The sequence below is a fragment of the Falco rusticolus genome, chromosome 4 (genome assembly GCF_015220075.1).
Source record: "Falco rusticolus isolate bFalRus1 chromosome 4, bFalRus1.pri, whole genome shotgun sequence".
NCBI lineage: Eukaryota > Metazoa > Chordata > Aves > Falconiformes > Falconidae > Falco > Falco rusticolus.
Window position 1 is genome coordinate 63,523,776 of NC_051190.1, and position 23,418 is coordinate 63,547,193.

The window sequence follows — 23,418 nt, forward strand, 5'->3', positions numbered from 1 at the left end:
ACCTTTCTGTAGAAATTAAAGTGCTTTTTAAATATTATTTTTCTCTTGCAGACTAATTTTAATGTGGCAGTTTTAAATGTTGGTGCCCCTGCAGCTGGAATGAATGCTGCAGTGAGGGCTGCAGTGAGAGTTGGCATAACTGAAGGCCATAAAATGTTTGCTGTCATTGATGGATTTGAAGGTTTTGCTAGAGGGAAGGTGAGTATTAATTACATGTATGTGTTACATAGTAGCATGTATCCCATCCCACACCACCACCACCTTTTTTTTTTTTTTAATGTTTATCTTTGTAGAAGGTATGTTCTGTTATAACTGTTGTGGAACTGATTCTGTAAGTTGTTTTATTTCAAAATGGTATACTAAACCCAAATTGTAGCTGTATTTCTCAACTATTCAAGTCTATAGATTAAGTTATCTTTAGTATTGCTAATCACATGCTGCAGAGCTACAGAATTGGTTCACATGAATCCTACCTCCAAAATTTGGTCAATGTTTAGCATATGGTGGCTTTTCCACAGAATAACAGAAGAATCACTGATTCTTTGAGGCAAGTTGTTGCTTTTATGTTCCTTTGCTGTAAGAAACTTTGCAGTGGTGCTTGTTGGGGGAGGAAGCTTCCCTGCCTCTCCCCTCAGGTGAGTTAGATTCTTCTGATCCCCTGTTTTAAATGTTAAGAATCAGTTGGTATACTGAGGAGAAATTGGATACAAGACTTATGATTTCTATGCCTAGCTGGAACCATAGGTCCCAAAACTAACTTCAGAGACCTAGTTTTAAATTTTTGTGATTCACATTCAGTAGAAGAGGATGTGAAAATAGGATCATGATATGACACAAGGAGGCAGGGTTCATCATGTTCTGGAGAAGAAAAAAACAAATAGACAGAATGGAAAAGGATTGTTAAGAATTCAAGAGAAATTAAGTTTACCTCTTGATGCTGTTTTCTTTTTATGCCAAGTTCATTTTTGGTGCTGTCTGTGTCCCAGCAACTTGTTCCAACAGCTTTACATTAAGTAGTACCTGGTGTTTGCTGCATGTCAAGAGAAGTAATTGGATAATTACTTAACTGAATCTCATTTTTTTACTTTTCTTCAAAGATAAAGGAAATCAGCTGGGGAGATGTTGGAGGCTGGACTGGTCAAGGAGGATCAATTCTTGGTACAAAACGGTAACATCAATATTTTGCCAATTGATATGATGAATTCTAGTATTTTATATAATCGGTGTATGATTCCATGCTGTTTTCCTTCCACAGGATGTTTTAAGTCCTCAGTTGTTGGAGTTTTTTTAATTGTTAACCAACTTGGTTATCTTTACAGTACTGTACCAGCTCTGAAGAGAAAACGAAAATGGGAATTAGGACCTCAGCGTAAAAATTTCCTGAGGTCCTTACAGCTAAAAGGATTGCAAACCTGAGGTTTCTTTACAGTTAACATGATTCCTTACTGGTTGTCAGGAAGAATTATTTGTATGGATAAATATGTAAAATGAAAAATATTTCATTGCCTGCTCAGTTTATTATTTCAGCTTAGTAAGAAATTTTTATTGCTGTAGATTGTAAATTGTTTTTATTTTTCTTTTGGTTTAATAATTTTAGTACTCTTCCTGCAAAATATTTGGAGAAGATTGCTGACCAGATGCGCACTAACAACATTAACGCCCTTATGGTTATTGGTGGATTTGAGGTACACTGAAATGCCTAATTATGTGTAGAGTAGAGTAGAATTCCTAACAAAACAAATAGACTATTTTCATTTTTACCCAATCGTCATGTAAGGTGCATTTGTTTATAACTATATTTGATATACAACACAAAGAATGTTCAGTATCAGAAGTATTGTCAATCACTGATTCTGTGGAAAGTTGACATTCAATACAATGATTAGTAGCTGCAAAACAGGATATGATAAATGGATAAATAAGGTGAGATCACATGATAGTATTTTTGCATTAAAAAAAATAATTACTGACTTCAGTAGTGGAAGTTCGAGTCTATATTGTATCAATACTTAGAACTTACTTGCAGAAGTTCTTGACCTTTAGTAGTAATTGCACTGTGGTCCCTTATTTAAGCCACTCTTTCTCCCATAGTGCATTTTGAAATCTGTAATTGATCTAGAGAATTATTTTCTTTTTTTTCCCTGTAGTTCACGTTCATTTTATTTTACCACAATAAAACATTTTTGAAATCTCAGTTCAGGAAAGTATTTTGCCAACAGTTCCCAGAGAAGACCATGCTTATTGCTTCTTGATAAGGATTGAATCATCCATTTTTTTGAATCTGTTAGGCATAGCCCTATTCAGCAATATTAAGGTTTTAATTGGGTAACAGTACCTGAAAATCGGGGAACTAGTTTGCAGTATGTTTGTGTTGTACGAAGCACTTTGTTATGTCTAAATTGTATATTCCCTTGAAAATGAATGCTCTATTAATTGTTTGTTTTCAAATGTATACCTGTTTTTAATGCTTTTTTTTTGTGTGTGTTAGATTTTAGTGGTTCCTTAATGCTTTGACTTGCTGAAGTGTGCTGTGGTAGAAATGGCTCCCCCTGTGGCCCTATCCATTTTATCACTCCCGACTTTGCCCTTATTTTATTCATCCTAATTTTTCACCCAATGCCTGTGCCCAACAGGCGTACCTTGGACTTCTGGAATTGTCAGCTGCCCGAGAGAAATATGACGAATTCTGTGTTCCAATGGTTATGGTTCCTGCAACTGTATCCAACAATGTACCGGGTTCAGATTTCAGCATTGGTGCAGATACTGCTCTGAACACTATCACTGATGTAAGTCTATTCTGGTGTGTGCACTTTACTAACAAAGTAGTTCTGGTTAAAACTGACTTAATTGGCTAGAACTGGATATTTTTATAGACCAGAACTTTGGAAATGTAATCTGGAAAATTACATAGTTACTTGATACAGCCACAGTCATGATACCTATTCAAAAAAAAGTATGTTTAGGGTCCCAAATGCTTCCATTAGCTGTCCTCTGAAACTGCAATGATGTCAAAATTTGTAAACTACAAAATAAGATGGCATATACCTATTCTATATGGAAGAAAGAAACCTAAAGCTAAGACCTGATGATCATTTGATGCACCGTAGAGGGGGAAAAAAATCCCCATTATATGAAAATATCAGTATACCTAGCTGTAACAAATGGTGAGTGAATGTTCTGTTCAAAAAGAGATCCTTATTTATGTAACTTTTATTGCTCTAATAGAGAATGTAAGATCCATATTTCTCTGATAATAGGAATTACATGAATTCTACTAATAACAGATATAACAAAAAAGAGTTGAGATGTATTATGAAGTATTTTTTAAAAAGTAAATTCCAGTGATATGATATAAATTAGAAATGGATCACTACTAAACTCAGTTGGACAGAAAGCATTGTCAAACACTATACAAATCGAATTGTCAGACATGCATATTTACAGTTCATTTGAATCACTTAAGAACTATTAATCCATCACACCTCTGCTAAGAAAAGCAATTCCATTTCTATATATTCTGACATAATTTTGCCTGTGAAACAATAGCAGTAGTATTACGCTTCCTTCAATTGTTTTTCTTTTCAGCCTAATATGCAGACACATATATATTGCAAATACAATTGAAGTGTCTGTAGTTGGTTTAAAACACAACAAAGACCTCATAAAGCATTTGTCTTCAAAACTGAATTTATATTTTCACTTACAAAGAAGTAACAGAATTATTTCAAAACTTAGTGAATTGCCATATTACTTTACAAGTTGTACTTTCTGTTTTTTGTCTCCAGCCACACTGGAGCCAGGATGTAGAATTTTTCACTGATTGTACATATTGAGGTACAATTTAAAAAGTGAAAAACAGTGAGCGTACTAGTCATGTAAAGTGGAAAAAATATTTCAAGTTGCTTTTGAAAATTAATTGTCAGTTATTGTACCACTTAGATGTATTTGAAGATTAAAATGATGATATTATTTCCAGCAATTTGAAGTATTCTGCAAATGCTATCAATGTCAAAAGCACTAACGTAACTTTCACCTGTTTGTTTATGATTTGGTTTGGTTCTTTTACAGTGCAAAAATAAATATTTTTATCTCCAACAAAATAAACACTTCAGTTAGGAAATGTCAGTTTTGGACAGTTCAAGGAAATTGCCTTGAACAAGACTAAGCTAACTAAAATTTCTCTGGAACGTACTCTTTATAGACAACTTAGGTTATAAATGTTGATATTGTTTCCAGTTCTGGTAAATAAAAATATCTTTCCAAAACGATTGATCACAAATTAAGGTGAGTAAAATGATTGTGCATAACACCTACTTTTCTTCTTTCCTTTTCTTCATAAGCTTTATTTACCTAACTGACTTCTTTTTGTAGGTTATTTCGTGTAGAGGAGATATATAATAGTCAGTCAATGTCTCTCTCTCCTTGTTGCTGTTTTGCTTTATATGTAGGTTTCTAGATACCATTTGCCTTCATTAGATAATATTATTATGTCCATATTTTCAATACAGTAGTTGAAAACTTCTAAACGATGGCTTTTTTTACTAATAGGTTCCATGTTGGTTTTGCATTTTATTTTGTCTAGATTTTTCTGTAAAATAAAATTGGAAATGTAGTGGCTTTGCAAGATATAGCTTCAATCCAATGGAAAAATTTAAGTTGGTTCTTCTTTTGGGATCGCGCAAACTTTGTGTTGGGGAAACATTTCTGCTTGCTATCTTGTCAGTTGTCTGCTTTGATTGTTTGGGCACAAGTCACTGAAACTGATAATGAAGAATGTATCCTTTCATTCCGATGTCACATGTTCAGATCAGGTTCAATAGTGATGGTGGCCCTATTAAATGTGACTGATGGGCTCAATGCAGGTCATACAATTAACTGTGGTAAATGAAAGCAGCAGATGGACATAAATGTCCATTATATCTAGTTTATAGCATTTTTATTCCTATTGCTACTATTAGGTCAATAAACGCATCATATCTTTCAGTGCTCTCAGATTAGTACCTCTTATGAACACCAAAATGTCATTACACTTAGTTTTTCTGTGGTACTGTTCTTCCTTCTGTGTTCTTGATAACTTTTAGTAAGGTAAGTACACTTCTGCTGGGTAATGAGGCCTTGTTAGTGTTTGGCATTACTAGACACTTGGCCATGTTAGGTTGTTAGAAACTTGTCAAGGCATGTAAATGGTACCTTGAGACACTTGCAGATAAAATGTGTGAAGATGCTGCATTTAAAAAGAAAAACAATAGAAGGTTAACAGGTACATAACATCTGAGTAAGAGATTAAGCAAGACTCTGCTTTTCCCTGAGTCCTAGGTAGTGGACGGTACGCTTCTTAACATTTAGAATTTAGATTCTACAGCAGATTCTGTGACCATCTCGAAAGGTTCCAATTTTTCCATATTTGTTTTAAAATATAAGCTTATAATCAGTTGAATAGTAGAATTTGTTTTGTCTTTTGAATAGTGTTTTAAATTTATGATATGCTGTATTTTTTATTTCTGTTTTCAGAATATTAGTGTGAACAATTGTCAATGAAAACTCCAATATAAAATACCTGGGGAAAGCTGGATGTTTCTGTACCTGAAAAGGGTGTGCTTAAGGCTTGTATATCTAGACACACAAAATAAATTGTTTAGGATTGCAGGATAAGGACATGAACTTTGACTTTTCTATGAAAGAAGCATCAGTAAAATAACTAGCTTAATGAAAATACCAATATTCGCAACTTCATGTTGTTAATCCAGTGAAATGAATAGAGTATTAGTTCAGATAGCAGACCTCTGGTATGTCACAATAAAGAAATGTTAGTTTTTTTCCTACGTAACCATGAAGGATAGAAGTTTCTTTTAAAATGAAAGTTGGATTACTGACAATAATCAAAAAGAGGCATTAGGAATACATTTTGCAGGTGGAATTAAAAAGCAGAAACCTACTCTGTAATTAAGCAGAATTAATAGAAGGTTAGACTCTTTCAGCTACAGAACGTGGAGGGTGGAAAGGAAGAAAATTTAATTTGAAAACAAAGCCTACTCATGGGCTAGAGGAAACTGATGGAAAGTGCAATAAACCAGAACAAGGTATGGAAGAATATTCATTTGATTCAGGAGATGTAGAAGTAAACGGGGAAATGAAAAGAAAAAGGTATTGGCTAGAGGTGGAGAAAAACAGAACCTGAAAAAGGAAGAGGCTAAAACTCGCCAGCATGTTTCTTTGACAATCTGCCTTTTCCCTTCAACAAAGGGAAAGGGGGTACCAGTTGGTCAGTCATTTGTGTGAGAAAAAGAATAGCAAACAGCCACTGAGTGGAGAAAGCTACTATTAGGTTGCCTTAATGTGGTCTCCATGCATTTCCCTTGAAAAACACGGACTCATGTACCCTTCCAGTGCTGGCACTAGCATGTGTGGCTCTGCATTAATCTGAACAAGGAAGCTGAAAGTTAGCCTGGTTGAGCCAGCTAACCAATTAAATTTTCATCCACTTAAGTCCTAGCAACAGCTGGATGTGGAGCTAGGGCAGTAAATCCATCCCTTTCAATGGGCATTTGCATTTAGATCAACATAAAAAGTCAACAAACCACAATTTTTGCTTGACTGCCTGTATTTTTATAAAGCATCCTTGGTTATGGCAATACCCTTTTTAATAACACAAACACAGTAAAAAGATGTGAAATGATTAAACCAAATTATCAACATAGTGCAGTATCCCTCTATGATCTTACTGTAGTACTTATTTTTAAAAAAATAGTGGTAAAGTAATTACTAAAATGACCAGTCACTTGCTTACCCTTTGTGATTGTAAAGTGACCCTTTATTGAAAACATTTTCATGTTTTGCTGCAGTGATGTGAAGATGTTGCATATCTAATGCTCATGCTTGGTGAAGGTAGTCTTTGGATGTGTTTGCTGAAATCACTTGCATTAAATACTGCCATTTTATTTGATGCAAGTAAAACATACCTTAACTGCATCTTAACATACCATAAATGCAGACTAACCAGTTATGCTAGTTTTTGGTCTAAATCTCCCTTCATCTTGGTTTCCCAAAAGTCTCAATGTAAAACTTTTTTAGAGAAACTCATGTTTTGCAGATCTCCAGGAAGCCATGTGGTTTTGCCAAACCACTGTGACTCACTGTATGTCTTTATTTTTTCAGTAGGAGTAAAAATTCAAAGCAGCCTGACTGAGCTGAGGTGGCTAGTCAGGTACTGACATTTTCTCAGTGAAGTCTCATCCACTCAAAAAAAATCAAAAAATCCATTTGTTGCTCTGCTTCTCAGAACTACAGGTCTGAAAGTGCAATCTTTTAGACTGTTTCAGACTTAAACTGGAAATGCATCCTAGCACTGAGCTTAATTAAAGTTGCACTTATGAAATAAGTGGAGATAGACTTTAGAAAGTCAGTTTGCACTTAGCACCTATCGCCATATGTCCTGTCCTCTCACTGAACAGGATCTGCTCTCTCTAGAACAAAAACCTAGAGAGCAGAACTCTCACAGGTGGATTTTTCCCCGTTATTTTCTCCTAAATTATTATTTATATCGGTCACTGTATAGATATTTGTGGAAATAGCTTGATAGCTATCTAATTTTGATCTGCAATGGTTTCCTTCTCTGAGTTGGTTTCAGAAATTGAAAAGATGAGACTTTTGTGAACATCGGTCCTTTCTGGGAGAAAGATTAAGAAAAATGTAACATTTTATGTAATCAGGCTTTCTTGTGGAGAGTCATTACATAGGTAGTTTGAAAAATTGCCACACATCGTGAGAGATGCTGATTAATTTAGATTAGAAAGAATTGGAAAACATAACTAAAAAATATTTTTACTGACTTAAAAGAGCAGCAAATTCTTAACCTTTAAGTATTCATTTGATGTCCATTAAGAACACCTAATACTTTTCAATGATGATTTATTTTGTAATGTTTGGAATCTTTCCAAGGACCTACAGCTGCTTTCCAAAGAATCCTTCAACTGTACCTGCAAACTTCATTAACTCATCCATTGCACATGTTCCTGGATTTTTCCGGGCCAATGTCCAGTGTGTGTGCGTAGAGGCAGATGTGTGATGTTGATAGGCTCTTGGAAGGCATGGGCAAAACTTTTTTTTCCTTACTCTTGGTGGAAATAGATGTATGTCTTGACTTTATAGGATAACATAGTTTTTAAAAAAGCACGCTTCTTTAAGCGTTCCCTTCAAGTTGTAGGTGTTCTACTAGTTAACTTTCTAAACTCCATAACATGTATCAGACTTTGTTCTCTCAGTGGTTTCTTGTGGAACGGTTTCCAGTCTGTGCTGTCTTTTTCTGCCCAACTGCTTCAGACCTCTCTGCTGTGCACACTTCACGTTCACTCTGTATTAACATGCACTAATCTTCTGCATTTCTTTAAAGAGCATTGTGCCAATGCAACCCCAGTGCACTGTTGTGGTATGTACAGGATATCCCCTCCAGGAAATCTCACCAATTGTATTTAAATTGCATTTACTTGGAGCCGATGGACAGCCAAATTTACCATCACACGCAAGGAGTCACTAGCAAAGCAATCCAAAGGCAAGGAATGTATCACTCATACTTGTACCACTGCTTCAGGCCTATGAAAGTTGTCTGCAGCTACAGGAGGCGCGTTCCCGCTTTGAGGAGTTTTGTGTACCGATCTGTGTGTTGCCTGCTACTATTAGCAACAATGTACCAGGCACAGACTTTAGCATTGGTGCTGACACTGCCTTGAATGCTATTGTGGAGGTAAGAACGCGTATCTTTAAAAGTTGGTAAAATGCCTAAGATGAGGATACCTAAAGACACTTGAAATGTCAAGTTTTCTAAAATACTTCAGTTACTGTCTTATTTTTTTATGGTTTATAGTTAAGTTTGCCAAAACTCATTAAAGGTTAACCTTATAAAAATTAATAATGTTATATGTTTAACTTTTGGGGACTTAGTTCTGTTATCCAAGACTGGTGCATTAGTGCTTAGGGCATTTGTTTTTACTGAGAATAAAATATTTTGCTTCCTTTTATTTTGTTTTTTATCTTATTTAGCTCCTCAGCATTACTTGGGTGGGTGAAAGAGGAAAGCGCATGTGTTGCAAATAAATGCCACATTTATTGCAGGGACTAATGACTGAGCTTAGTGTAGTAGAGCATTTTAAGTACACGGTTAACACTAAACACATGAATAATCCTATAGACTGTATTAGGTTTAACACATATTAAGTGCATATAAATGCATGCATAAGCACTTAAGTCTGCCATTGTTTCTGTCTGAGGCCAGAACTTACTATGAATGAGTTTTCCATTACAATTAGAACAATCAGTTTTCTAGTTTTATTCTGCCATAACTTTTTCCATTGAGTACAACTGTTTTATGAACTCTTCACTATCCTACTGAGGCTGCTGGAGCCACAGCAAAGGGACCTGAGTCAAGGTCTAATGTAAACAAATGAGTAAACCTCTGAACAGCTCTGCATTTTATCAAACCCCTCATTATCAATCCAGGTAACTACTTATAAAGTAATTGGCCAAGAAAATCAGAATAGAGATCCAAGGGTTTGAGAACTGCATCTTTTTTTTCCCCACTCTGATACAGTATTATTTATTTCTATAGAGTGAAAATTATATATAGATAATTGAAAGAGCTGTGTCAGAATATATTGTGGCCTGGTCTTTGGGAGATGCAATACAGCATTCCTGGGGTGAAGATGACCTAAGATGTAGTGTAGGTAAATTGTAGCACTATTTTCATGGGCAGGACACAGGTACTTTTAGCACTCCATTAGCTGCTTCTCCCTTAACCTGACATCTATAGAAGTAGGTAAGTCTGCTAATTATAACTAATAGCACTTCTAATTGTGATGCACCTGTAAAAATGAAAGCAAGAAAACATAATGGGGGGGGGGGGGGAATAATTGCTTGTATTGCAGCTTTTTCTTACTTCACTGTTTTCATTATTATCTTTAATTGCAATTTGTACAGCTTTCAGTAATGGTCTCAATAAAAAAATAAAGGTGGTTGTACTTATTGAATTTCATTATGGCTAGAATGTTTAGTTTATGCTAACAGTAGAACACTGTTGATTTGGTGAAGTTTTGAGTATCAGATTTTTCATGAAGCTGGCTCAGTTCATATGAAAGCTCAACTAGCAATGCAGCTCCAAAGAGTACTCCAGAAAGAGTTACCATGTCTTCAGGTTTAAAGCTTCTGAAAGCATCAGGTGTTTGAGCTTTGGCCTTTTCAGCCTATGGAGTAGTATATGAATTAATGTTTCTTTAAAATCCACCTGTGGTGTTTTTGTATTAGGGTATTTTTGTCACAGTCATTCTGAGAAAGCAAGAATAGTAGAAAGTTTCTACTATGTCTCTTGTATAGTCAAGGATGGAAAACCTTCTAAATAAATCTAAAGTGGGTAGTCCCAAAAGCAACTAATGATTTACATCCTTGCTTAGAACCTGGAGCTTCTTAAAAGGCAGAAAATGTCACTCTACTAGCAGCAGTTGGAGAACACTTTTAGAAAGCTTGGGGTTTTCAAAATGAAGGGGATCTTTGCATGTGTATTTATCACTTCAGTGTATAAAGCCAAGATTTTTAAAATGAGTTAAAATTGGTTCAGTGCTACACCTGCCACTAATACAAGTAATGGCTTTTTTTATAAATTTGTTACTGTTTACTTTGTGCCAGAAACCAGTATTGTGCAAAAATTCTTACGAAACCACATCTGGAAGGGGAAAGTAAGGTGCTTGAGGAATTGTAAAATCCAAGACAGGTAAAAGACAGAAAGCCATTTCGAAAAAACAACTGGAAGTTCAATGCAAGGCTTTTGTGACATAGTTTGTTACAGAGATACTTTCTGCTTAGGGTAACAGTGTTCGTCTATATGCAGAATAAATTCATGTGAATCATGGTGGTGTGCGTATATGCAACATACACATATGCAAGTATATAAATACAATAAATGAAATAACGTGTCTTTTGCTAGCTGGACCTAAATAAATGCATACAGTGGTTTTAGTCCCTCAATGCATTAAACCTTTTTTTGTTAAAGGTCCTAGGTTTTTATTAAGTTTTCTGATGTATCAATTAATTATTTGTTCTGTGGTCTGTTAGGTGTATTTTTAAAGACCATATTGCTCACAGTGTTAATTTCAGCTTGAGGTATTATTTTCAGTTAGCTGAACGAAGGTTTGGTTGTAAATATCTGTGAAACAGAAATACCTTAAATATTACAGCATCTGCAGTTACTCATTCAGAAAATCATTAAGGCCTATGTACTTAATTGTAATTAATCAAATGAATTATTAATAAATAAAGTAAATATAAATACAATTAAGTTATTATTACTAAACCCCAAAAATCATTGAAAAATGCACCAGTAGGGCTTGAAAGAGTAGTATTTATGGGGATATCATTGCTGGAAAGTAAACAATAGGGGCTATACATGCTCAGGACTTAAGTTTCAGAAATTGTAACTGTTAAGTATGGTTGGGAATGCAGTGAATTTTAAAATCAATACTAAGAAGAAACAAACTCTTCAGTAACGAATTGAGTTAAAGCAAAGAAGAGAAACTTATTCATGCCAGAATTGGTTAAAAAGCTCCATTATATCCATTTCTGTCTTTGTTAAAAAACTATCACTACTTTTAATTCCACGCATAAATCAAAATTAATTCTTGTTTTTCTGTTTGCAGGAAGCAAATAAATAAGCATTGATAATAGCAAAACATTTCAATTTGACTCTGGTGTTCAGTATATGATTTATAAGAATTACTTTATTTGGTAATTATTGTAGTTAAATGGGTTATTCTATTTTGCAGTTTTTAAAGATTTATTTTTTATAAATTCTTTTACAAGAAAGTGATGTAAAGTTGCATGACATAAAAAAACCAAAACTGAATTGTTATGGTTTTATTTAATTTAAACTTACAATGTCTTGTCTTTGATTAGACATGTGATCGCATCAAACAATCAGCCAGTGGTACCAAGCGTCGTGTTTTCATCATTGAGACCATGGGTGGTTATTGTGGTTATCTGGCTAATATGGGGGCCCTTGCAGCAGGAGCTGATGCTGCTTATATCTTTGAAGAACAGTTTGATATTCGAGAGCTCCAGGTATGCAGCATTAGAAATGTTTTCCTTATTTTTCAGTAGATCCTAAAATAGTTGTGTGTGTGTATATATATATATATCTCATAATGTGTATATTTGAAGTAAACGGCTCATGTAACAACAAAGAAAGTTTAGATTGTATTTAAAAGTCTGTAGCGCTTTGATATAATGACGCCGGATCTTATGCCATGTTATATAAAGGAATATATACCCAGTTATTCTTGGCATCAGCTTCAGTTAAATGACAAAATTATTGTATTAGCCATTCAACACTACGAGATGAATTGTGTAATTTGTAGTCTTGATTCAAATTTAAATTACATGTAAATGAACAGACCTGGGCAGTTTTGAAAGAAAAAAAACAAGTAAGGAAAAAAACCCACCTTTTCCATTATGATATTGCCTCAGTTCATTGTGTGAGAAGGCTGTTCCAGGTCAGGAACCAAACAGTACGTAAGGTGCGTTAGATACTGACTTGGATACCGCAGCTGTTCAGAGCATGTTTGGAGGTGTTCCTAAAACAAAGACCTCTGGCTTTAAGGATTAGAGATTAGGGTGTAAGCTGATATGGAACTTGTCTACTATGAGGATTTTACGCTTCCGAGGTAGTTGGTCCTAGCTATGGTCATGGACAAATACAAAGCTAAAAAGATTGAAATTTCTTGAAAGGAAAGGGATGTGAAGTGAATCATAATTCCTCCCCACTCGTTTCTCAGTGGCATGTACTCTTCGCTTCATACACGGGAGTACCAGCACAGCAGTACATCGCTGTAACTATAACAGACTGTTGCAAGGACTGGGAGTAAGGACAAGCTATGATCTTTTGTGGCACTTTCTATATTTTTATGTATATTGAGGATCTCCAACTTGGTGCTGTATCAGTACAGCATACAAAAAACGACTTTGTGTTGCTATTAAAATCAGTTATTTGTGATGTAGAGGAAGAAGTTAGTTTTAGCCCAAGATGAATAGCTATACACGGTATATTATCCTGGATCTCCAAAAACCTGTTCATTATTTGATTTTGTACATAGTACTTTATGGTGGGGAATACTTTACAGAAATTCACAGGATACATAGGCTCATTAAAGACGTTCTAGAGTTCTCTATGGCTCATTAAAAAGACTTTTGTTGTTTCTAGGCTAACGTGGAACACTTGACTGAAAAAATGAAAACCAGTATCCAGCGTGGTCTAGTGCTGAGGTAAGCAAAAGTAGTTTTGATAGATGGCATCAGTGATGCTGAGCACTTCAAGCCAGGTAGGCTGCTTGGCCACTTGCAAAGACACTCCCAAGTCTATATTCCTTTAGTAAATTGTATTGTGTAGTGAAGATGTTGCTCCAGAAATCGATTCTGGGAGCTCGGTTCCAAAACTTCCTTCTTTCTATGTAAATACATTTGCTCTATAATCTAAAAAAATATTTTATCCTGTTTTCAGCCTGTTTTGTTGTCAGCTTTGTTTTTGTAGATTCTTTTGTACTAAAGATAGTGTGAAAACTAGCATACTTGTGTGCACATATAGTATGGCTTTACTATAAAAATCCTACTTAGATTTCAGGAGATAAGTGTCTTTCAAAAATCAAACCAATTAAAATATGTTGATTAGCATGTTTTAAAATTTTACTTTATTAGGCAGCCTGAATCGGGTGGTAGCTTTTCTTGAGCATTTATTTTCAGTCTGCCAAATAGGGAAGGGCTGATAAATGAATACCACAGTAAGTCGTATGAGGATGCCATTATATTTGTTCAGATTCTACTAGTTACGTAACTGGGGTGAAAAAATACCCTACATTTACAGTATTGGTGAGGAACAGGTTAAGGTACTATTCATTATCCATGCTTTTATAAATGGCAAAATTATGACGTTGGATGTCAGTGAGTTTTTGTTTTAATGCAGTTTTTCCTCTGCATAATTAACTTTTCACTACCTTATTCAGCAATGGATTCCACGTGACCTGCCAGTGATGTTAGTGTAGTAGAAGTAATGCAGACTTTAAAATCATGAGCACATTACATGGAAGTAAACATACATGATTAGATGAAAATATCCAAGCCATGAATACTGGTATCAAGAAACTGGGAAAAATATTTGTCATTCAATATCTGTAAAGATATCTACTACTTAATAGTAAACTTGCTAACTGTATCTGGCCTTAATTGTTACAGAAACGAGAACTGCAATGAGAATTACACAACTGACTTCATTTATCAGTTGTATTCTGAAGAAGGAAAGGGAGTGTTTGACTGTCGAAAGAATGTACTGGGCCACATGCAACAGGTAAAACTGACCTTAAAATTACAGACGAGCTTAACTTTGTACGGACAAAGAGCATATACTATTCAAACATTTCAAGCAAGTGTGACTCAGGATTAAAGAAAAAAAATGTGCATTTTTGTTTGTAGGTAACTTGGAAGTTTTTGTTAACACTGTATTTTATTGTAGTTCCTACTTAAAAATCTAGAAAAAAAGCACTGGATTCTTAATTAATTTAATTTTCCTCTCCTGTCTGTATTAATGAACATTTTTTTTTTTTTAAACGTATCTTGTAATTATTGTAATACACCCTTAGAACACCCTTATCTGCCCATCTGTAACGTGCCTGGCTTCTGAACCCTGGAAGATATTAGGTATCATTAATAAAAATATATGCAGAGGGACTGGTCTTGTAGAAGAGACAGTAGTGAGCCACTCCTTGTGGTCTTTGCACCTTGCATCTCTGTCTCACTGCACTGCTTGTTAGCAGGCAGGCAGTGAATTTCTAGCTTGGCTACTCTAATCACCGAGACTGAAGTAGAGTAAAAAATAAATGCAGAGCCAAATTTCTCAAGTACTAGTAGTGAAGTAACTATCTCTCCTTTTAAATCATTACAAGCTATATATGTATTCCCATTACTCATACGGTTCCAGAGTGTTCAGTGCTGAGGTTAGCACTTTCTGTGTAATATTTAGGAAAGTTTACTTTGAAGGTCAAGGCCACCATTAGTCAAACAGCCTGTTTGGAACTATTTTGGAGCTACTTCACATATAATTTTAGTCCCATCTGCTCCATTGAAAATGGATGAAAAAGTCAGACTTTATATAATACAGAGGGGTTAAAAAAAACCAAAACAACACTTTGGTTCCCAGAGCTGTAGAAAGGCTGCTGTAATACTTGGGATGAAAGCCAGAGGAGGGGGGGAAATAAATAAATTAAAAAATGCAATTACTAGTCTAGGAAGTCCTAATGCAGTTTGGTTTTTTTCTCCCCAGTATTACATACATGGCATTATGGCCTTTCTTGTTCTAGCTGCCATAGGGAGCTGTGCTTCCCAGAGGTCTTAGATTACAGAGTCAGCACTTGGATTTCTTAGGCTCCCTCTGACACCCCTCCTTCCAGCCGTTCCCTGGTTTATATTATGCTGAAGCCAGGTTGCCCTGTGGCGGTGAGATACCTGGGCAGCGAGATACCTGGGCAGCGCTCGGTGACCAGCACCAAGGACAAGTGGAAGAAAGGGAGAACAGTGCCCTCCATTTATCTGTGCAAAAAGTATTAGTGAATCCATGAGAGTTCTGCAGGTGCTCAACACAAATCTTCAGTGTTTTAGCTTGATTTGTGTGGTGGGGTTTTTGGTTTGTTTACATAAGAGGTAGAGCAGGCCGTTAACGGAGGTGACTGATACAATAAGGCAAAAATACTGGTTCAGTAACTAAACTAACCCATGCTTAAATTTTCACACAGGGCGGTGCACCTTCACCATTTGATAGGAACTTCGGGACAAAGATTTCTGCAAAAGCTATGCAGTGGATCTCCAAAAAACTGAAAGAAACCTACCGAAAAGGTGCAGAAGTATTTGGTGCTCTCTCTTGTCCCTGTCTCTGATTAGCTATCAGTACGTAGGACTGCTGTACTATGCAAACATATGAACGTATCTTAGTTTGTTAGTCAACATATACTTCTGTCCCCCTCCAGTATGATTTTATTGTTCATTAGTGCCTTGCTGTGCTTCCTGCTGTACAATTTCCCCTCAGATGAAGTCAGTAATTCAGATAGCTGTTTTTTTATGTCAGTGTGATTGCAGTGTTTCATGTATGAAGGAATTGATGGTTATATAGTTACATCTGTTCTTCCTTTTTGTTTCATGGTGGCTACATGGGAGACAGAAGAAGGTAATATGTCTTCTTTGGGAATTTTTGTAAAGGACTATTTACTAAAATCTAATTTAAAACTGGATGTTAAAATTCAGTCTTATTGTTGCCTAATTACACTGTATTTTCATCGCTAATCACCAAAGCTGAACTAAAAAAAGTGAAGATCTCCTAACCCTATTAAAGTACTAATTGATGTTTTACCATTACATTAAATATTCAGTAACTGGAATTAAGCTGCTATAAGCTTCCTATTCAGTTTAATTACGGACAAATGGTATTTGCCCTTAAAAGTGTGAGTAAGAAAGATCCTGAATTATTTCATTCCTTTCAGGAAAAGTATTTGCCAATACTGATGACTCTGTCTGTTTGCTGGGAATGCGTAGACGCAACCTTGTTTTCCAACCAGTGGCTGAGCTCAAGACTGAAACAGACTTTGTGTACGTACATGCTGCTTACATTTAAGCATTTGGACACAGGCTTCCTTTCACCACATCAAACCACCAACCTCCACAGTGCTGACGCACAGCCCTTTCCAACCGTTTTTACTCCACTTCTGCCTTTGGCCTGCATTTAGCCAGTGATTCATTTCAATCATTCTCTTTTCTAACAGCTTTGTCTTCCTCCTCCTTGTACTTGGAAGTCTCTTGTTAGGAATTCTTGGGAGTCCACTGTTCTTCTAAATCTCTCGTAGCTGTCTTTGCTGTAACACTTAGAATTACATTACTTCTGGCACAGTTTAGCAGGACAGCATTTTTGTGCTAAATCTAGTATTATGCTTACTTATAAGGAACATCTTCCAGTGAAATCTGTTCATTCCTTCAGTATTCTGTCCTCATTTCTATTTTGGGTCAGTATTTACATCCCACCATAAATGTCAGGATCTGTGTGATCTTAGGAATGCCATGACTGTTACTATTGTCAAATGCATTTGTCTAAGCAGCTAAGTAAATCCTCATCTCTTTTTTTTTTTTTTTTCTCCTCCCCCCCCCCCCCCCCCCCCCAGACACAGGATCCCCAAGGAACAATGGTGGCTGAAGCTGCGACCCCTGATGAAAATCCTGGCCAAGTACAAGACTAGTTACGATGTTTCAGATTCAGGCCAGCTGGAGCATGTTGCTATGCACAGCCCAAAGGAAGCAGAAACTGGAGCCATCTAAACACATCACTTTTAGATTATTGTAATAGATGCACATTGTGAGTAACAATGCTTTAGAATTGTTACAGCTTTGTTTTGTAACATTTAAATTATTGTACCAGCACTTTACGTGAAACAAGACATTCAGATGTCACACAGATTTTGTCCTATATTTGTGTTATGTTTGAAACAAACCCTAGCATCTAATGGATAAGCACCATTTATTGATACTACCCCTTAACAGTTCAGTGCAACACCGTTCTATGCACTCTGTAAGTTACTCATCTACTGCACTTTGTTTCAGAGTACTTACACCTCAGAAAATAAGTGTAGATGCCTAGCTCTGTGTCGAGTTACAGGATGTGCTTAAATGTATCTGAAGTGAAATAAAATACTGTTGCAAACATCATGAGTTGTATGCGCCTGCTTTTAAACAATGGGGGGAATGGTGCTTCATGAAGGATTCTCTGTACCCTCCAGCGAAGGGAAGAAGCAGTTGCCCTTTTCCCAACCATGCAGGCAGCAGTCGCAGCAGGGCAAGCGGGTTGTGTTGCTGATTAAGGATTAGGCTAGAACTCTGCACCCTTTCTCCTTACACTAGTGTAATCAGCCCTGTATAAGCTGGTCCTTACTTCATGCTTCCTTTCTCTGCTTCTTCAGGACAAAAACCCCATTGTGATGAAGGGTAAAACAGATTTTTGAAATTAGGCTGACAAACAGGGCCAAGATCATTTCCTCATGCCACCTCATCTGTCATATCAAAACACAACTGAATGTTGCCCAAATTGGCAAAATAAGTGGAACTGAGCATGCACTGTATGCTGACTCAGAGATTTGTCCGCTACGCTGCAACTCACTACAAACTTGGCTCGGTGCAAGGTGGAACGTATGGTCACAAAGCTCCTCTAACTGTCAGGTGGCTTATGCAAAGCAAGCTGAAATTACCACACCAAAGAATGGAATCTGTCACTATGAGAGACATTGTTCTTTATATATCCAAGAGCAGACATTACTTCAAACAAACACCATTTACAACTATAGAGTTTTACATATACAAAAATATTTAATTTATATGGGATTCATATATGGTTGGAGGAGTGAGTCTTCAGAAAATACTAAGGTCTGTCTTTGCCATACAGAGCATGTAATTCTCGTTCTCAAATACTGTATGGTTAGAAAATTTTTCACATAGTTATTTCAAGAAGGACAGCTTAGCTTGTATGTTGGACACTTAAAAGCAGCAATGAACATTTAACAGCGCTATGGTCCAACTTAAAAGTTACTAAATATACCTTATTATATAGTGACACAGATTGGCATGTTTTGTACTAGCTCAATGTTCAGCAGCAATTCATCGTTTGACCCATGAGGGATCTCTGGCGATATCTGCGTTTTCTGGGCCAAGTATAGCTTGGCCACGAGTGCTCTTCCCAACAGCAAGATACCTGCAAGAAAAAAAAACAAAAACAAATGAGAAGCTGCTGCATTCAGCTAAACAAAAACACTCTCATCTTAGGACAAAGTGCTGTCTGACACGTATCTCTTGTCTGCATTTAAAAGCATCCTTAGGATCTGCAGTGGGTTTTCATCACAGTATAGCAGTCTCCTAAGGTGCAGCCCTAACCAGCCCGTCTCTTTCACCATGCATTCTTCAGTAGTGAATTCTTACATCCAAAGTGCAGTTCAGAAGTTAAGAAAGCACAAAATGTTACGAGTCTAGAACCAGCTCATACAGCCACGAGCTGGATGACTGAGTGTACTTGCTCTCCAGACAGTGTCTGGATCCTTCAAAAATAAAACAACTCCCCCAAATTCAGAATGCAGGAGGAGTTACATCTGCTAAAAGTCAGTAAGCGGGACATAACTAACGTCTCTCTTTCTAGGTTACAGAACACCAAGGAAAGAAATCCCAGAACTTTATCATGACAACTTTCACAAACCTGTTTTCTTCAAGTTAGGTTTTTGTCCTGTTTTTCAAGTAAACATTTTCCTAAATTGAGCACAGACTTACTTGTTTGACACCTCAACTAGGTTATCATTGTTCACAGCAAAAAGTTGTTCTCTGTGCAACTGCTTCATTTCATCTGAAATCCCATGTAAGAAATTATCCATTCCTAGAAAAAAAAAAAACCCAAAACCCACAGATCACTGCACTGGAATCTCAGCTACGGTTAAGTGCATGAATGAGTGCAAACTAAGAAGGTACAGGTGCTGGGAGGGAAGAACAGACACTACTGTTAGACCATTGTTCTGGGACAGTATCTAACTGTAAATCAAATATCAAAGGTTAGAACTGGACAAATTGATTTTCTGAGGTAGGAAGAGTTTACTATTTAGGGAAGAGAAGAAAAAAAAAAATCATATTCTATTCTGGTAAGTGATTTTGTCAAAATCCAGAAAACCTAAGCACGATTCATTCTAAGACTCTCAGAACTTTCTCAGAACATTTTAGCCAAGCTGCATTTCGTGAAGCTTCTATTTTTATTGTGAGAATAAAAAGAGAACAACAAACTCTTCACATTTGCCATCAGTTGTAATATATGTGCAATGCAAAGGTTTGGTCCCTGTTTAAAGAAATAATAATCCAAATCCAATAAAAATAATAATAGAAAAACATTTTGTCATGCAAATAGTCACAGGGAATAAAACGGGGCTTGGGAGGACATTTGTCAACTAGTCCAACCCCCTGCCCAAAGCAGGGCTGGCTTCCCAGCTGGATGCGGTTGTTGAGGTCCTTACGCAGGCCCCAGTGATCAAAGTAACAGCAGCACGAAGGGACAGGTGCTTCCCTCTGCAGCACCTTCCAGGCCTACTGAACAATGTTCTTCTATCAGCGTTTCTCTCAACCTGCCATAGCTCCGCTAAGATACAGGTAAAAGTATCAAAGAACGTAAATCGACTTCCACAAACACAACATTCAATATGCAGCCATTTCACTCGTATGCACCTAAAATTGATTACTTTTTTAATTGCCCAGACCAAAACCAAGTTCTGTCAGCTGAAAGTCAGCTTCGTTTTGTGTTCCTGTTTAATAGTGCTGATACAAGTACATATCAAAATAATGCTAATTTTAACCTTATAATTCCCTTATATATAGCGAAGGAATATATTCTAACTCGGCAAGTTAAGCTGAGAATGGGGGAGGAAGGGAAAAGGCAGGAAAGCAAAGCAACATGTGAGCAAACTGAAAAGATGTTGAAGATACTACCAAGCCATCATAAGTAATGTTGTAAATGTAAAGATAGCACCCTCCACTGCAGCAGGCTTATGCTTTAACATCTTCAAATAAGTATGCACAAAAGGTTAGTAACATTCATAGTCAATACGCATACTTTCGTCAGAAAATAATCCTTCGGCTTTTTTTGAATCAGAAAACCAGTATTTCTTTTTATTTTCCTGCATTTCATGCCCTTCCCAAGCCTAAACTTGTTTGTTTAATATCTACCTCCATCTCCTGGCTGTATTCACCTGACACCAAGGAGCAGTATGAACACAAAAACTTCAGCAGACAGACTGAATGCTTGTGGAATTTCTGAAAGGAGGCAACAGGAATTGACTGCTTTGTTCGAACTGCATTTGTCTTGCATCTGCCAAGTACAAATTTTATCAAATGATACAGTTTAGCAAACTATTCTCTTCCCTTTAAATGTAAATAATAAAAAAAAAATAAATATTGGCAGCACCGGGCGCCTGGTGAGAATATACCTTTATCTGAAGGAGCTATTGGTGCATCTACAGCAGCAAATACTGCTAGCTTAGCTTCGTTGATATCTTCTTGTGTGAAATCTCCAGATTTAGCCCATTCGACTGCTTTTTCAAATGTTTTCAAGGTGGCTAATGAATTTGGGTCTCTTAAAACAAAAACAGTAAGATTAATTACTTCAGCCTTACAGAACGAAAAACTAATTGCTTTGTTCTCATTTCTTTCACAATGTGTCACACAAACATATATACACAGGGATTAAACCAAATTATAAACTTCCTTTTTATGTATAAGAGGAGGTTTTAGGATTGGGTTCTGTGGGTTTTTTGTTGTGTTGTTTTGGGTTTTTAGAAGAACAGAGTGTTATAAACCAGGCATGTTTTGAATTTACAAAACACAAGTGAAGCAATTTCAGTTGTCTAAAAGTAGTTCCAGACAGTGTACAGAGAACTGCTATTAAAAAAAAGATTGTAAACCAGCACCATTTACAATGCATTATCAATTTGCTGCAACAGCTTAGTAAGCATAACTGCCATTAGTATCAACAACAGTAATATTTATGATATGCCGTATCTTCTCTAGAGTTGCTTTTCCTGCTACACCTGTTTTCGCTCTCTGTAAAACAGGTGCAACAGGCTAACAACTACTGAAATACCAACCAGGACAAGTCCTACCATGTTGAAACTTCATAGAGAGGCAAGGCTGCCCAAATTTTAGCAAGGAATCTCCACCAAGCACTGTGCTAGGCTGCCTTTGGTCTAGGGAAATTAAGCCAGGACACTATAGCCACACGACATTTTTAGTGGGGGTTATAACTGATCTTTGATACCTCAAAGTTCAAATTTCATTCAAAAGTGCTTTGTTAAGACCAATGCAAGGTAACTGTTCTGGGCTGGCAAAAAAAAAAAAAAAAAAAAAAGAGGAAAAGAAAAGGAGAAAGCAGTTCTAGCTCATCACCAGCAATGCCTTCTGCTGAATCTCTGATGATTCCAGCCAGTCAAAGGAAGCTGCACATTTTCAAACTCAGGACCTTAGGGAACATCATTCTACTTCCTGGTCTCAAATTTAGGTCTTGAATTCCCTTTTTTAGGGCCTCCTCAACCCAGTAAGAAACAAGCGAAAGCCAGTTTTACATAAATCTGGTACTAAGACATTACACATCTAAGTACAGAGATACAATGGTTGCTACCAGCAGAAATAAGTTAGGCTTTCCCAAGGACACAAACCAGAGAAAGCAAGGAGGGGTTTATAATATGCCCTAAGCAACTACTCTTAACATCATCAGCACTGAACCACTTTCTTGTCATTTCATTCTTTTGGTATCACTTCATCTTGAAAGAGAGCTACAACTAATCAAAAATACAACACACACAAGTGCACTCAGTGGTCCCCACAGACAGGAACAGGAAGGAACTAACCCGCTGTTACCTGTAGGAGTAGAAAGTGAATACGCCGTTGTGGCTAAGTTTAGCACCTCCGCCATAAGCCCCTCCTTTCTCTCTGATTTCTCGATGTAGGAATTTAGCTGTCATCAACCGTGCAAGAATTCGAAGGCTGGAATCAGAGAAATATCAACAGTGAAGATGTTACGTGAATTGGTCAACAGTAATACTCTGAACTTCCTCTAAAGTTCACAAAGATCCCTATTTGCAGTGCATTGCTGCTTGTAATCTACAACAGTAACAATACTCAAAACGTAGTAATAGCTAAATAATACGACACCATTTTAAGTGGCACTGCTTTGGAACATTCCTTGACTACTTTCACTGATTTCACTGTGATGAAATAGGAGAGCAGCCTCCTAACCTTTGTAACATGCGAAAGGATTGTCAACTCAGACACATCCAAGTAGGCAGGACTGTTTATTTGGAAGTTAAGGGACAGCAGCCCCTCGTTACTTGATCTCATCATTTACTAAAACAGGGCGTTTCTAGACCTAGCCATGCAGAAGTTGCTCTGTAAAGATTTTGTGGCAAGCGCACTGCAAGGCACGTTCTATTGACATTCCATTTTCTGTGCTCCACCTAACCCCTACGCAGAAGCTCCCTGCTGGTTCTGCTACCCACCTTGCATAGTCTGCAGCTGTGTAGGGAACTGTTCGAATGCATTCCCCAATATAGTTCACTGGGAAGGGCAGTACAAAATGGGTCTTCATCTGGCATGGTTTGAAAGTAGGATCCTAAGAGAAAAACACATTACTGTCACAGTAGCAGAGATGAGACAATTTATCCGTTTGGTAACTGTGGCTTTTTTGAGAACTATGACATTCTGCCAAACATACAGACACAGACATGCTAAACACACTACCTGACCTACACTGCAACCAGTGACGTTTCACTTGTGCCCGTATCAGCA

At 36.7% G+C, this 23,418-nt stretch overlaps 2 protein-coding genes across 11 annotated transcripts in view; one reads left to right on the forward strand and one right to left on the reverse strand.

Annotated features, from left to right (window-relative positions):
• The window catches only part of LOC119147606 (phosphofructokinase, platelet), a 46,872-nt gene extending 29,103 nt beyond the window's left edge, over positions 1 to 17,769 (forward strand). For 2 of the 8 annotated variants that reach the window (XM_037386844.1, XM_037386848.1), the window contains 11 exons: positions 52 to 198; positions 1,098 to 1,168; positions 1,598 to 1,685; positions 2,634 to 2,786; positions 11,935 to 12,099; positions 13,238 to 13,299; positions 14,263 to 14,374; positions 15,816 to 15,915; positions 16,238 to 16,243; positions 16,557 to 16,662; positions 17,229 to 17,769. In XM_037386844.1, the coding sequence (XP_037242741.1) occupies positions 52 to 198; positions 1,098 to 1,168; positions 1,598 to 1,685; positions 2,634 to 2,786; positions 11,935 to 12,099; positions 13,238 to 13,299; positions 14,263 to 14,374; positions 15,816 to 15,915; positions 16,238 to 16,243; positions 16,557 to 16,662; positions 17,229 to 17,382 (1,164 nt within the window). In that variant the 3' untranslated portion in view covers positions 17,383 to 17,769. Of the gene's footprint in view, positions 1 to 51; positions 199 to 1,097; positions 1,169 to 1,597; positions 1,686 to 2,633; positions 2,787 to 8,587; positions 8,741 to 11,934; positions 12,100 to 13,237; positions 13,300 to 14,262; positions 14,375 to 15,815; positions 15,916 to 16,237; positions 16,244 to 16,556; positions 16,663 to 17,228 lie in introns of all 8 variants that reach the window. The other 6 variants (XM_037386845.1, XM_037386849.1, XM_037386847.1 and 3 more) reach the window with 3 other exon arrangements.
• A 564-nt stretch (positions 17,770 to 18,333) lies between these two features.
• The window catches only part of PITRM1 (pitrilysin metallopeptidase 1), a 28,680-nt gene continuing 23,595 nt past the window's right edge, over positions 18,334 to 23,418 (reverse strand). For all 3 annotated transcript variants that reach the window (XM_037386841.1, XM_037386840.1, XM_037386843.1), the window contains exons 23-27: positions 23,130 to 23,242; positions 22,492 to 22,617; positions 21,066 to 21,211; positions 19,372 to 19,474; positions 18,334 to 18,805 (exon numbers count right to left, since the gene is read on the reverse strand). In XM_037386841.1, the coding sequence (XP_037242738.1) occupies positions 18,712 to 18,805; positions 19,372 to 19,474; positions 21,066 to 21,211; positions 22,492 to 22,617; positions 23,130 to 23,242 (582 nt within the window). In that variant the 3' untranslated portion in view covers positions 18,334 to 18,711. The remainder of the gene's footprint in view (positions 18,806 to 19,371; positions 19,475 to 21,065; positions 21,212 to 22,491; positions 22,618 to 23,129; positions 23,243 to 23,418) is intronic.